General features: G+C 41.6%; 1 protein-coding gene across 6 annotated transcripts in view; it reads left to right on the forward strand.

Moving 5' to 3' along the window:
• The first annotated feature begins 1,342 nt into the window (after positions 1-1,342).
• Positions 1,343-14,646, forward strand: part of LOC119851835 (ras-related protein Rab-10-like) — a 46,627-nt gene continuing 33,323 nt past the window's right edge. For 3 of the 6 annotated variants that reach the window (XR_006278867.1, XR_006278866.1, XR_006278868.1), the window contains exons 1-3: positions 1,343-1,777; positions 12,049-12,109; positions 13,619-13,757. Coding sequence is in view for 2 of the 6 variants with exons in the window: in XM_038392313.2 (XP_038248241.1) it covers positions 1,621-1,777; positions 12,049-12,109; positions 13,619-13,757 (357 nt within the window). In the remaining 4 variants the exon portion in view is untranslated. The remainder of the gene's footprint in view (positions 1,778-12,048; positions 12,110-13,618; positions 13,758-14,646) is intronic. The other 3 variants (XR_006278865.1, XM_038392313.2, XM_038392312.2) reach the window with 3 other exon arrangements.

The raw sequence follows: 14,646 nt of genomic DNA on the forward strand, positions 1-14,646 counted from the left end.
TCTTAGGGCTTGGCTGTAGACAGTGGATTGTGTGATGTGTCCTGGATGGAAGCTGGAGGCATGCAGGTAAGTATAGTGGTCATTAAGTTTCTGGTATAGGGTGGTGTTTATGTGACCATCACTTATTTGCCACTGGACTCCAAGTGAGCTGTAGCTCACGAAAGCTTATGCTCAAATAAATGTGTTAGTCTCTAAGGTGTCACAAGTCCTCCTTTTCTTCTTGTTGTTTTTGTGGATACAGACTAACACGGCTACCCCCTTATATTTGATGAGTTAAGCAGCAAAAGGGGAAGATCAGCAGATCTTCTTGCTCTAACACTGTTTATAAAGATAGCTATGTCAGAAGGGAATGGACCGTGGATGAGATTTATCTAGTGTATACAATGTGTCTGCTTGTGTATACAGGATGTTCTTTTACTCCCCTTAATGTTGTTGTTTGTTTTGTTTTGCTGCTGTAGTAAGCAGGACTGGAAAAGACAGAATTTTATCTATAGCATATGAACCCTGCATTAAAACATATTGTGCCCTGCTGAGGAAGAACAAATGAGCTGAGTGGGTGCCAAAATGGACTTTCTGAGAGAATTCATAGTAGCAGCCGTGTTAGTCTGTATTCGCAAAAAGAAAAGGAGTACTTGTGGCACCTTAGAGACTAACAAATTTATTTGAGCATAAGCTTTCGTGAGCATCTGATGAAGTGAGCTGTAGCTCACGAAAGCTTATGCTCTAATAAATTTGTTAGTCTCTAAGGTGCCACAAGTTCTCCTTTTCTTTTTTCTGAGAGAAGTTCCTGTTAGGCTTTCACCACAGAGGCTTCTTCTCTCGAACCACCTCAAATGACCAACCCTTTACTTCCCTTCTAGCAATAAGCATTACAAATTACTCTTCAAACGATTAACCCTTTGTTTGGAGCAACTACTTTTCCATCTGACATTGGTTTGTGTGACATTGGACACTCGGCACTTGAAGGGTGGTGCAGGCTTCGCACTGCTCATTTCTGAGCGTGAGGACAGAGACATTTCCGTGCCTTGTACGTAGGCACCTCCTAGCGCAGGGACTGGGGCTCGGGCGCCAGGATTTGCCAAGGGGAAGAAAAGTCAGATACGGGCCAATGGAGGAAGCAGGCACAGACAGAGCCCGGCCACTGCCCTCGGAGCGCTCAGACAGACAGACAGACAGAGCCCCCGCCCCCTGGAGCTCGCTCGCAGGCAGGCAGGGCCCCACCACTCCCATAAGCTCGCGCAGACAGAGCCCTACCCCCAGAAGCAGACAGACAGACAGACACAGCCCCGCCCCCGAACGCTCACACAATCTTTTCACAGCCCGACCGCGCCCAGGCGCTCGCACGGACAGACAGAGCCCCACCCCTAGAAGCGGAGACAGACGCAGCCCCGCCCCCCCGGGACGCGCACCCACGCAGCCGGGCGGGGCGGGGCGGGGCGGGGCAGCTGTTTTGCAAGGCCGGAGAGTCCCGGAGCAGCTGGGGCCGCAAGCGGGTCCCTCCTGCCTGTCCGTGAAGCTCGGAAGGACCCGCCGCCTGTCCCCCCTTCCCTCCCGCGGTGCCCCGGTGTTCCCGCCGCTCGCCCCTTTCCGGGATCACATGACGTGCCCCCGGGACGGGACATGGCTGGGTCGGGACACGGCTCCGCGGGGAAGCTGCTGCTGGTGAAAATAGTGATGGCCGGGGAGTCCTGCGTGGGAAAAACCTCCATCGTGAGGAGGTACACGGAGTCCCGCCCGGCCGGGCCGCCCCCCTCCGCCTCCTACATCGCCACCGTCGGTGAGTGACACGGAGCCAGCGCCGGGGTCCCGGCAGTCCACACGGATACGCCCCCGCGTTCACACCCTCGCCGACTGACCTGCGCCCCCGCGTTCACACCCTCGCCGACTGACCTGCGCCCCCTGCATTCACACCCCCACCGGCTGACACACACCTGAATGCACACCCTGCCACACTTATTCACACCCTGACAGACTGACACCCACTGAGTCACGCCTTGGCACGCTGTCACACACTCACTTTCACTCTGCACACATATTTATTTGTATCGTCAAGACTGGCTTTTATTCTGAAACGCATTTCCAGTCTTCATTAAATTAGACGTTTAAATACTGATGGTGAGGACCTAAATAGGGGGAAATGCATGGTCCTGTCTTTCCACTCCAAAGCTTCCTCATACCAGCTGTCATGTGTTGGCATTAATTAATATGATATCTGTGACATCCTCCTGTTGGCCTTAAAATTATTGTTGTTTGTTTATTTAAAAAAATGTTATTGCAGTAGTGCCTAGAGAATTTAAAAAAGGGCTTGTTTACACTTATCAGGGGATCCATGAGCGGTGATTGATGCATCAGCGCTCAGTTTAGTAGATCTAGTGAACACCTGCTAAATCAACTGCAGATTGCTCTCCCGTCAACTCCTGTACTCCACCAGATTGAGAAGAGTAGGGGGAGTTGATGGGAGAGACATAAGTAGATCTAAACTATTTGCGTAACTCAAATTATGTAGCTTAGGCCTTGGCTACGCTACAGGGGAAATTCAATCTAAGTCAAGGCCCCATTGCGCTAGGTACTGTGTATACACACACACACACACACACAAAATGAGAAAATGATACTCCCTGCTCCAAAGAAGTTACAATCTAAAATAAAATGCCTAGTTCCTTCACCTTTAATGATAGGTACAAAGTTAAAATCCTTTCCATTTATTTTACTGACCTTGTAGGTAATGATTTGTGAGGCATAGTTTCTCCAAGATAATCTCTTCTTCTTCTATAGGTGTGGATGGCTGCATTTATAATCACCTTATTTCATGTGGTGTTTAGTGGAAACTTATAGAAAAAGTGTGCAGAGAAACCTGCATGTTCCAGCAGCTCTGCATATGCCCTAGACCAGCAGTTCTCAAACTTAAGCAACTTGAGGACCCCCTTTTCATTTTAAAACTTTCAGGGACCTCCAAGCTCCCCAGCTCAGCCCTATGCCCTGCCACCACTCCATCTCTTCCTCTAAGGCCCCACCCCCACCTCCTTCCAACCCTGCTCCACCTCTGCACCTCCTCTTCCTTGCCTCTTTCCGCCACCCCCAACTCAAGCACACTGTCCCCCTCCTCCCCCTACCTTCCAGCGCCTCCTGCATGCTGCTGAACAGCTGTTCCCCGGCATGGAGGAGGCACTGGGAGGGAGGGGGAGAAGTTGATCAGCAAGGCCCACAGACCCCCTGGGGTATCCTCGGTCTGTGGACCCCAGTTTGAGAAATGCTGCCCGAGACTATCCCTGACCCGTGTTCTTATTGAAAGCCTCATACAATTATTACCCTTATAATTAGAAGTGTTGACGAGTACGTTTCTTCTCCATTGATATTGATTTAAATATGAATACTTAATGTAAGTGAGGATGTCAGAATCTGGCCCTATGAGAGCTGGGTGAATTTGGCCCAGTTTCTAACTCCCTTACTTCTAACTCCTACTCTGCAAGTCATTCCATTGAAACCTATACGAATAAGGATAGCACAGCCTATCAGAAAGGGAGGTGTCGGATAGTGAAATTGACCTTTGAAACCTGTAATAATGATGGAACGTACATCATTCCTGTGGGATACCTGTGAAAGTGAATATCTGCTTTCATGATGATACCTAATATTGGAAGTGCACTCATGCCCCTCAGACTTTTTCCTCAAACAGATGGAATTTCTGATACTCTACCTCTGTTCACTCAAGAATCAAAAGCTCCTGTGTATCACAAAATTGATCATGTTAAGAGTGTATTTTCAAAAGTCAAGTCTTGTGTGGTTTTCAAAAACTTTTAAGAAAGTTTTATGTCCCATCCATGCTGTAAGCAAATTATCCAAATCTGAATAATGATTATTTGCATCTGGTTTCAAAATCCCAGGCAGGTCAATTTTGTGGTATACATTGGCCCTAGATTTTTAAAATCAGTGGGCTGCGCTGGTGATAAGTGCCAGACTAACAGTATTGGCAGTAGAAGCCTCCTGTCCAGAAAAGTGCAATGCAGGAAGCAACAGTTTAAATTTCTGCAGCAGCAGCTTTCCAGTTTGGCCTCAACTGTATCCTGGATGGACAGTTTCCAGGGACGATAGAGCAGTTCAGACTTTGTCCATCTAGTCTTCTGTCTCTTTACTGAGTCTACCAACAAGGGTAGCAATTTTGATTTGGACATATGTCTGGTACAGTCTTGACTGAGAGCTTTCCTTTCTTGCAGCCCATTGTACACTCATCTGAAGGTCATGAATGGCTATTAATCATTACCTATCCGTCTGGAATTTCAACTGGAAGTGAAGTAAAAGGCCTGTACCAATACTCTCAGATATTTAGTCCCCTAGGAATTTGAGTTTTTAATGGGATTGTGTGTCATCAGCTTACCTTTATTCAGAGATAAAGATAGTAGTCATAGAAGAAAAAAGATTGTAGGGAAACTGTGGGGGGTTGCTTTTTGTGTCATGGCAACTAGGCATTCCATGTTGCTACAAGTAAGCCTGGTGAGACTACCAAAAAAAAAATGTCTTGTAGCTGTTGCTAATAGACTCTACATGTTGAAACTTTCTAAAATTATATATTTTAGAAAATGAAAACATGCTTTCACAGTAAATTTTCATTGAAAGCATTTTATGCAGCACTTAAACGCTTAAGGATGGTTGCCCTTCCTTGTTAGGATATAGATATTCAGACCTGTCTGCAAAGGCCTATGCTCTTCTCACTTAGCTAGTTATAGAGGTATAAAAGAGAGAATCAAAATCACTGTCTGCTGGTGTAAGGGCCTTCTCTTACTGTGACAGTCTTCAGAGTAGCAGCCGTGTTAGTCTGTACTCCTTTTCTTTTTGTGACAGTCTGAGGCCCTGTTCTTAGGCTAAAAGAAAAGGAGTACTTGTGGCACCTTAGAGACTAACAAATTTATTAGAGCATAAGCTTTCGTGAGCTAATAAATTTGTTAGTCTCTAAGGTGCCACAAGTACTCCTTTTCTTTTTGCGAATACAGACTAACACGGCTGCTACTCTGAAACCTGTTCTTAGGCTAAGATCTCTGGCTAAGCAGCAGAGGCAGCCATAAGCTGGGAAGCGACCGGTCACCTCCTCACATTCCAAACTAGTCACACTGAAATAAGGCAATTTGGGGCTATTAGAAAGGTGATCTGATCTATTACCTCCAGAGAAAGGGAAGAGCCTAGAGGATGTAAAAGGAAGTTTAGTTGATAGTTTTCTGTTCAGTAAGGACTCACTTATCAATAGCTGGGATGTGAAATCCTCATTTCTGTGCTGTTCTATCATTGTAGTCCCCATTTCCCTATTGTTTGTATAATCTCTGTCTGGTTCTGTGATTGTTTCTGTCTGCTGTATAATTAAGTTTGTTGGGTGTAAACTAATTAAAGTGGTGGGATATAATTGGTTAAATAATCATGTTACAATATGTTAGGATTCGTTAGTTAAATTTCAGTAAAATGATTGGTTAAGATATAGCTAAGCAGAACTCAAGTTTTACTATATAGTCTGCAGTCAATTAGGAAGTAAGTGGGGGAGGGGGAATTGAAATCATGGTTTGCTAAGGGGGAATGGGGGTGGGGAAATTGGAATCATGGTTTACTAAGGCGGGGGAACAGGGACAGAGGCAAGGTTCTGTGGTGTCAGAGCTGGCAAGGGGGACACTAAGGAAGGAAACTGGAATCATGCTTGCTGGAAGTTCACCCCAATAAACATTGAATTGTTTGCACCTTTGGACTTCAGGTATTGTTGCTCTCTGTTCATGTGAGAAGGACCAGGGAAGTAAGCGGGTGAAGGAATAAGCCCCCTAACATTCCTCTTCTTCAGTTACACAGTTTGGGTGAATTATAAGCAGTTTTATAATTAAACTTACTCGGATCATAAGGCAGATGCATCATATTGAAAATAGCATACTATAAAGAATAACTTTTTATTTAAACAATGGCTCAGGATAGAAAGCCATAGGGAAAGCCTATGAACAAAAAAATCTTGTATACAAGTGAACATGAAGCTTCTGCACAGTACTTATTTATTATAGGTATGAAATAAGTTGTTATCCTAGCTATTGTCTTCTCGACGGTGCCATGTGCTTCTATATGGGAAAATATTTGTGGAGATCTTGGTTCTAAAAAGGTGAAGCTTCCACTTATTTGGGGAAGGGAACGAACAGAAGGGAAGGAACAGACAATTGTATTTTGAATTTCTGTTCAAAGGGATGCATTCAAGTTCCATTTTTTTGGGGAAGGGAAGTAGCAGACAGTTGAATGTGTCCCTTTGAAAAGAAATTCAAAATACAAGTTCCACTTTTTGGGGGTAGGGAAGGAGCAGAAAATGTATTTTGAATTTCTGTTCAAAGGGATTGCTTATTGAGTGGGGCACTAGTTGCCCATTGATTGGTCTTTAGCTATGGCCTATGAAGCCCTTAATAGCCTTGGACCTGTCTACCTGAGGGATTGACTCTCTCTGCATGCCATACTGCCACAGCTGTGGTCACTAGAGATGTTCAGGCTGAATCCCCATCTTTATAAGAGAGCAGTTGTAGGGCATTATCTGTGAAGATTCTCTGGAACTTGCTTCCTCTCTTGACCTGAAATAGCCTGAATTTGTTGACTTTCTGGGCATGCTGTAAAAGGCACCTGATAGAGAGGGGTTTAGGAAAGGGCTGAGAGTGTGCTTCCTAGATGCTGACGGATGTGTGTATATGTGGGTGGTTGGCTGGCTGAGTTTCTGTGGAACTGATTATTTTAAAGCTGATGAGTTTTAATTGAGTTGTATTTATTGTATACTTAATTATGTTAGTTCTCCTGGAACCTTGAATGGGCATCTTTATTATTTAAATATAAAGAAAGAATGAATCATAAATACTGGGTTTTATCACATTCCAGGTTTTATATGAAGAATCCAAAGAAGAAAATACAAGCTCTTGTTTTCAAATAACTTTTATCTCTGGGCTGGTGATCAATGTTAGTTTTGTTATGTTGATCATATTATATAACACATTGACCTAAAACCATCTGAAATATGTGAGCTATCTTTGGCACTATATTTTTCATTTTTCTTTCTTGTCTTTTCAATTTGCTAAGTTTGCTTGAAACTTCATAAAAAGACATGAACAATTCATGCATGCAGTACATATTGACTTCCGTTGTTCGCTAACGTTCATTGACCTTTTTAGGTCAATACATTTAAGTTGACTTAAGAAGTCAATATGCCTTATTTTAATTTAGATTACATTTTGGTCTGATTCAGCAGTCTCTAGTTCCTTTTTTTATATGTAAAATCTCTTGTCAATTTATTATTAAAATTTATTTCAAATAAGAGCTGTTTTCCTGTACGGCTGGAATTGCCTCGCTGGGTTATAATTTTTTAAAGTATTCCCAACTCAACATTTTGAAAGTGACCTTCCAAACTTCCACCACATATCATGTCCCTGTCAAGTGCTGTAACATCTGCTGTAGAATGCTAAACAAACCAACCAAATTCTATAAGTGGTTCTTTGAAATGCAGTGTTCTTCAATTTTGTAGATTGCCTGATATGAGCATATAAGCATGTTCGGGTAAAATTATATTTCCAGCCACCTTTACTAATTTCTTCAGGAAAGTTTCACATAAAATTTACTATGGCTGCCAGTTGTATTATTTCTTTTTTTCCCTTCCATTAAAGTTTTAGTGAGAATTTTCATCAGCTGAAGGGCATGACCCACATGATAATTTAAACTTCTCCACCCAAATAGCCACCCCCAACACCAACTTTTAGTACTAAGTAGAATCTTGCATCTGAAGGCTTATCCTGCAAAGTCTGCTATAAGATGCATTTGGAAGTTACAAGAAGGGAGATTTTCTGGTATTTTGCCATTTTATTGCACTTTTGTGAATGTTTGCCTTTGATAGAGTTAGGCAGCGAGGTTCAAGTAGGAATCAAAATGATGATTCTAACATCAAATTATTGATTTTTCTGAGAACTTGCATTGGAACATTTAGATTATATGTAAAGCACAGAAGCAGAAGAATAGTGGTATGTTTATCTTTACACTGTCAAATATTTTATCTGGTTAAAACCATAAGAAAAAAAACAAAAACTTCCTAACGTTAATCTTTCTGACCTACAAAATGAAAGTTCCTTACTGATATATCATCAGCCCTTTGATAGACCGGGTTATTTTTCTATCTTCTTGCTGCACAGTAAACTTGATAACAGAATCATCAAACATTAATCTGAAAGGAACGGCTTTTGAAAAAAACATGTCTTTGTGTTTGTCAGGCAATAATTGAAATTCAGCAATCTTTCCATTGTCGGATGTGACTAGCATTCTCTTATAAAACACCTCTGCAGGGGACCAGATTGGTGGGAAAATGTGATGGTACTCCTCCATGCTCTGCCAGTAAAATAAGCTTCACATACATGGCATACTGCTCACAACAGAGTGTGCAGATGTTCAAATATAACTGTGGAGTGAAGTCTGATTACTCCCATGGGCTCTGCTGGGCTCAGCTTCCCCTCAATGAAGCTCTTGCGTCCTGCTGAGCTTCTTGATATTGGCTCCCCCTTGAGCAGGCTTATGTCCCACCGGGCTCTGCAGTGTTTCTTTAGCTTTGCTTCTTGATTTGGGGAGGAAGGGGAAGTAGTGATGTCTCTCAATCCCACTTACATATGGTGTCAAACAGCTGTCGCTCACAGTAACTAGTGTATATCTTAACAATGTGATCTTCTCTCTCTTTTCTTTTATGGTTTAGTGAGCAGTGTGTTAATAGCATTGACTTAAAGTATTATCATTGATATCTGTGTTAGTGCCCGTTGAGATGAATGGTACAGATCACATTTCTCGGAGCTATGGATTCAGGTTCTGCAAATGTAGGTAGACGTCACTGCATCATTTACACTTGGGTCATATTTTTGAAGGTACCTTAGCAACCATAACAGCTAGAGGCTTGTTTTTATTTTTAAATGAAAGCTTAAAGCTTGTCTACATGAACATTTAGTACACTAGCAGTCGCACACACTAAGGAACTGTTAATGTGCAGCAGCAAGATCCACATGGACAGTTAGTGCATGGCAGGCTAGTCCAGGGTAGATTCACACCCAAGCTTGCCACGTACTAAATGTTCGCATAAAGAAGCTCGTAGATTATAGACAACGTAAAGCAGCATGAAGGAGGTGCAGGTACGCCAGTCCGCTGTTTGTGCTGAATCTAAGCTCTGCCCCTCTGTCTAAAAGATAGATTTCACCAGCACAGAAACTGCAAATGTGATGTTTTTCATGTTCCTTTTCTATCAGAGGAGAATTACAAAGGACAGTTTTGTTCTATTTTGGAATCATCAGAGTTAAGAGAGATTTCTAGAATTATGGCTATTAGCCCACAGCTAAGGGATAAGAAGAAATTTACAATTGAAGACTTTAGAAGACAGACTATTAAGGCTATTCTTCCAAGACAGTCTAAAGATGCTGCTGATTTTACTTCTGGAAAAAAAAGCTGTGGTACAACAGTTCACGAATATAGCAGGCATAGACTTTTGAGTACTGTAGATTCTGATAGCTTGAGGCTTGACTCATGAGCATTAAGTAAGATAACTTGCAGTTGAAGGTGTCCTCTAGGGCAGTGGTCTCCAAAGTGGGGTGCGCGCACGACGGTCGATTGGGGGGCACAGCAGGAGGAGCGCCGCTGGAGCAAAAGGGCGGCGCAGCAGGAGGAGCACTGCTGGGGGGGAAGGAGGGGGCGGACCTGAGTCTTCCGGCCCATGGAGGAGCAGGGGCAGCCGCGCAGCCAGCGGCCTGAAAGAAGCGGCACTTTCCCCTTCAAAGCCGGCCGGAGAGAAGCGGTGCTTCGAAGGGGAAAGCGCCGCTTCTCTCCGGCCGCTGGCTGCATGCTGCCCCTGCTCTCCTGAGTCCTCCGGCCCCTGCTCGCAGGGCCGTATTCAGAAAGGGGCTTTAGAGCTGCAGCCCAGGGCCCTAAAGCCCCCTGCATTCCGGGTGGCCCTGTCTGCCGGGGGGAGGGAGGGGCAGCTCCCAGAATCGTGACCAGGGAGGTGGTGCTGTGCTGCGCAGAGCCACCTGTACCCCCCCACCCCAACAGGAGCTCCCCAGGTAAGTGCTCTGCACCTCCTGTCTGCCCCAGCCCTGAGCCTCCTCCCGCACCCCCACCCTGAGTGCCCTCCTGCACCCTAACTCCCTCCCAGACCCTGCACCCCACCGTGAGCGCCCGTTGTACCACAAAGTGTAAAATCAAGATTTTCAAAAATAAAGCGCATTCAATCACATTGCTCTCACTAAAAATATTATTAATTTTTTTAGTGAGAGCAAAAAGGCTTTTAGTACCATTAATAAATCAAAAAAAATTTTAAAAATATTGTTTGTTTCATCTTTATCTCATCGTTTTTTAATTTCTATTTTTGTGTATGTTTTATAATTTACACTATTAGTACAGTAGTACATGTATATAATTTATACATAAATTATATATATATTGGGGGTGCGTGCTCAAAAAAATGTTACTGATAGGGGTGCACGATCAAAAAAGTTTGGGGACTGCTGCTCTAGGGTTTGAAATGTAGCATAATCTCTCTTCATGAGGTTATTCTTTTATGGTGTAAGGTATTTATTTATCTGTATTATGGTAGCACCAAAACCAGAATTGCACTCTGGTTCCCAACTTCACTGATGTCCATTATAACATCTTTTTATTACTCTTCAACACAATATGGACTTTTCTTGACATGCAAAAAGGGTGTACTTTTTCAGTTGTTAGCCCAGTCAAATTAGTGTAAACACAGTTGAAAAGCCCCATTGAGATATAGGCTGACACATTTGAAATCATGTTAGCTAGGTAAGTTTTAACTTAATGAGAAGCCTAGGCAACAACATGGCCACCTAACACAACTTGAAACATGTTAACCGTAACATTTTAACAGGGCTTCTCAGTTTTATTAAGCTAATTCAGCTGAGCTCATATGCCTGAAATACATACCCTTTTGCCCATTAAGGTATTCTCCTAGTTGACTTGTAATGAATGAACAGAATGAAGAGGTTTCTCAGTGGATATTACATTTTGAGACTGAACACGGCTGCTACTCTGAAATCTGTTATTTGAAATGCTTTCTTTAATATTTCACTGCTAAAGTCATTGAAAAAGTTGTGTAACTGCAGGGAATTGTGCAATCTTTTTATTTTGGACCTTCATGCTTCAGTAGGTAGCAGACTCCAGTGTGATGTTTGGAGTTTCATTTTTATTGGATTGTAAACTCCTCAAGGCAAAAAATGTATTCTCCTGTACATCTGTGTGGCACCTATTTTTGGGTGCTATTGTGATAATATAGGTAATGAAAAACTAGATAAGTTATAAAGAAAAACAGTATAATGGCTGCAGAGGCATTACTATACTGCAATATGACTAGGTCCAAAATAGGTTTCAGTACCAAAACATTTTGGATTTTGAGGTATAGATGTTTAGATGGACGGGTATTATAGAGGTATGGTCTTTACTTGAACTTGAATGCATGTCCACTTATGTTTATACCTAATTAATTCAGTTAATTCATTTCTAGTCCTGTTGATGTAATCCTGGACACTTCTTTTCAGTAATGTTGTAGTAAACGCTAAAGAATGGCATAGGGCGATCAAATGCCACATAAGCATTTGTCACTAAACCTCCATGCAGAACTGCAGCACTATTATTATGGGACAGATTCCCTTAGCAGAAATTGCCAATACTGTGACAGTTTTGTGCATGGGCCATCAAACAGCTGTCATGTCACTTGTCAGCTAATGCTGGTTTGTAGCTATACTTTCCGAGTTGACCATGCACAATGAGTGACTGAGTATAGAACTTTGACCAGTTTGATAGTTAATTTCAATATAATTACTGATGTATATCAAGAAGAAATCTTGTAATTCTTTTTTCCCTACCTCTGTTTTTGTATATAGAATTAGTGGTTTGTTATGATTTTTGGTTGGTTGGTGTGCTTCCATTTCTCTACATTCCTAAAATAACTTTTATTTACAAACAGTCTCCATACAAAATAAATGTTGTTTCAAGACATGTAACAGATTTTCTTGTTTCTTTTAGGCATTGATTTTAAAGTAAAAACAGTAACATTTAATGATACAACAGTGAAACTTCAAATATGGTAAGTTATAATTTGTCCCACAAATGAAAGCCAACTAAATTATAGAACTGTACAAAATCTTGTCCAGCTTTGATTATTTGTCTTCCTACAGTGTAGAGATTGTATTAAAACTTTCATTAGGGTGAGGAGGCCATGTTTAGAACAACTACTGTAGTACGTTTTTAAAAAAACATTTATCTTAGAAACATTTAACATTAAGTTATTGTAGAATATGGATAAAATGTAAACCTATATTCCATACTAAATATAAGCAACTTTATTAAAATATTAAATTTAAAAAAAAAGTCAGGAGATTTGGATTTAAATATTTCAATATCCTATAAACATATGTTCATAGGGCCAGGTTTAGGATTTTGGATGAAGACTAGCAAGCTGACTCTTTGGGCACCATAAACTTATTTTTACATAAAAGGGGGAGTTTGGGGGCTGCAGCTGTGGTGGAGCCCAGTTATTTGTACTGAGTTCTGTATATATTTGCCAATTTTTGAGTTGCCAGCCATGAGATCTCCAATGGCTAGAGGGTTTGGATGCATTTTGATGAGGTTTTTTTAGTCCTTGTCTACTAAGGTACGGGTAAGATTTTTACCCTTGTGGGTTTTTTTTACCCTGTTTAGGGTAAGATTCTTTGCTGCTTATCTGAATTGCGAACACAGAACTCACAGCCCAATAGGAGGAGGGGCTATGGTAGCTTTTGAGCTACTTATGCATTCGCTTGATCCTGGGCTGCCCTGTAATTTCTATCATAATCTAGACAGCTCTGGAGGCCTGTCTAAATTATAGCTACCTCCCCAGGATGCTATATGGGCCATAGTGCTGCCTGGAATCTCTGCAGCACTGCATATCATGGCCCCAGCACCATCTTAAACCTCCCACCCCAGCCTATTCCCAACATTTTCCCTTAAACAGGTCTTAAAAAGGGATGCTCAGAAAACTACATTACATGTCTTCTAAAGTGCCTGTGCTGAGGAAATTGTCCCCCAGCCTGATCCAGTCATTTTAGAGCAGCTTTACACTACTTTACCCAGCACAAAGGGGCAAGGGCAGGAGAGAAAACTTCACCGATAGGGTTTTAGCTATTGGTGTCGCTATCCTAATCTAGCCACGCTGATGCTGAAATGCTGCCCTTCTGCAGCTTAGCCCAAAGTACAGTTCTCTAGTTGAAGTCTTAGTTTATTTCAGTGCAAACATTCTATACCATGGGTTGTACAAACGCAGTTACATACGTTTAATTACACTGTGATTAAAATTTTAATGTAGACAAAACCTATTTTTTGTTTTTCTTTCAATTATTTAAGTATAGGCTCTAGAATAGTCAGCAATATTAACAGAAATGCTCAAAATAGTTTGCCAGCTCTTTCCCTGCAGAGTGGCACGTATTCTACCACTTTTTCCCCCTCTCTCAAAAAACAGCTCAAAATTGAGGCTGTATTGTTTAAGTTGCACTAAAAAACACATCCATACTCTTTCCATGTATGCAGTACCAAGTGATTCCTTTCTGGTGTATTTCAGGGATACTGCTGGTCAGGAACAATTCCATACAATTAGTACTAGTTATTTTCGTGGAGCACATGGCTTTGTTCTGGTCTATGACATCACAAACTCAGACAGTTTTCAAGGTATAACAAGCTGGATGAAAGATATACATGAGGTAAGAATACCTAACTGCACTTGATATTAAAGTAGCTAACATCTTTATTTCCTGAGTTACTGCACTTAAAATGTTTTAATAAATACATGGAAATTGTTATTACAACTCCGGTTAAATACTTCTTGCCTGAGCTTATTCCATTCTGGCCTTGCTTGCAGTATACCATTGTTGTAATAGATTCATAGTACTTAGAGATTGGAAAAAAAACAAGTAGGACATCCAGATCATCTGTTCATCAATGCCAAATTGTTTTCTCCAATTTTCTTCCTTCTTCCCCCCCCCCCCCCCCCCGTCTTTTGTCAAGTCTGGTTTTAAATATTTCAAGTTATGAGGCTTCCTTCACCAAAAGGAAGTCTCCATGATCTAATTAGCTTTGTATCAGGAAGATCACCCCATTGTTCCTAGTTACCTCATCCCAGGTATCAGACTAAACAGTTCCTCTCCATTTTTCTTGATTATGCCTTTTTTGGTATATATTATGTTCCCTTTGGATGCTTATTCAAACTATTTATATTTATCTTGTTTAATCTTTCCTCATAAAGTTCTAGCTCTTTACATTAGATTGACAGTGAAAAACAAAAATATTCCATTTAAAATATTTTCTAGGAATGTGAACAGGGTGATGATTGTTGCAAATCAGCCTAGAAACAGCCAAATTAGTGAGTCTCATAATTGAAAAACAGGAATAATAAACACTTAATCCAACTCTAGTATGCTGTCAATTTATAGAGTGTCTTGGGTAAAATATATTGGGCCATTCATTGTAAAATATGTGTTTTTAAGCAATAACTGTTAAAACACAGGGCATTTTGTGAGAATTAATTACTGACTGGGAGAAGAGGTACCTCCTGTGCCAGGGCTGTAGCCCAAACAAATCCTTAATCCCCAG

The sequence above is a fragment of the Dermochelys coriacea genome, chromosome 2 (genome assembly GCF_009764565.3).
Source record: "Dermochelys coriacea isolate rDerCor1 chromosome 2, rDerCor1.pri.v4, whole genome shotgun sequence".
Lineage (NCBI taxonomy): Eukaryota > Metazoa > Chordata > Testudines > Dermochelyidae > Dermochelys > Dermochelys coriacea.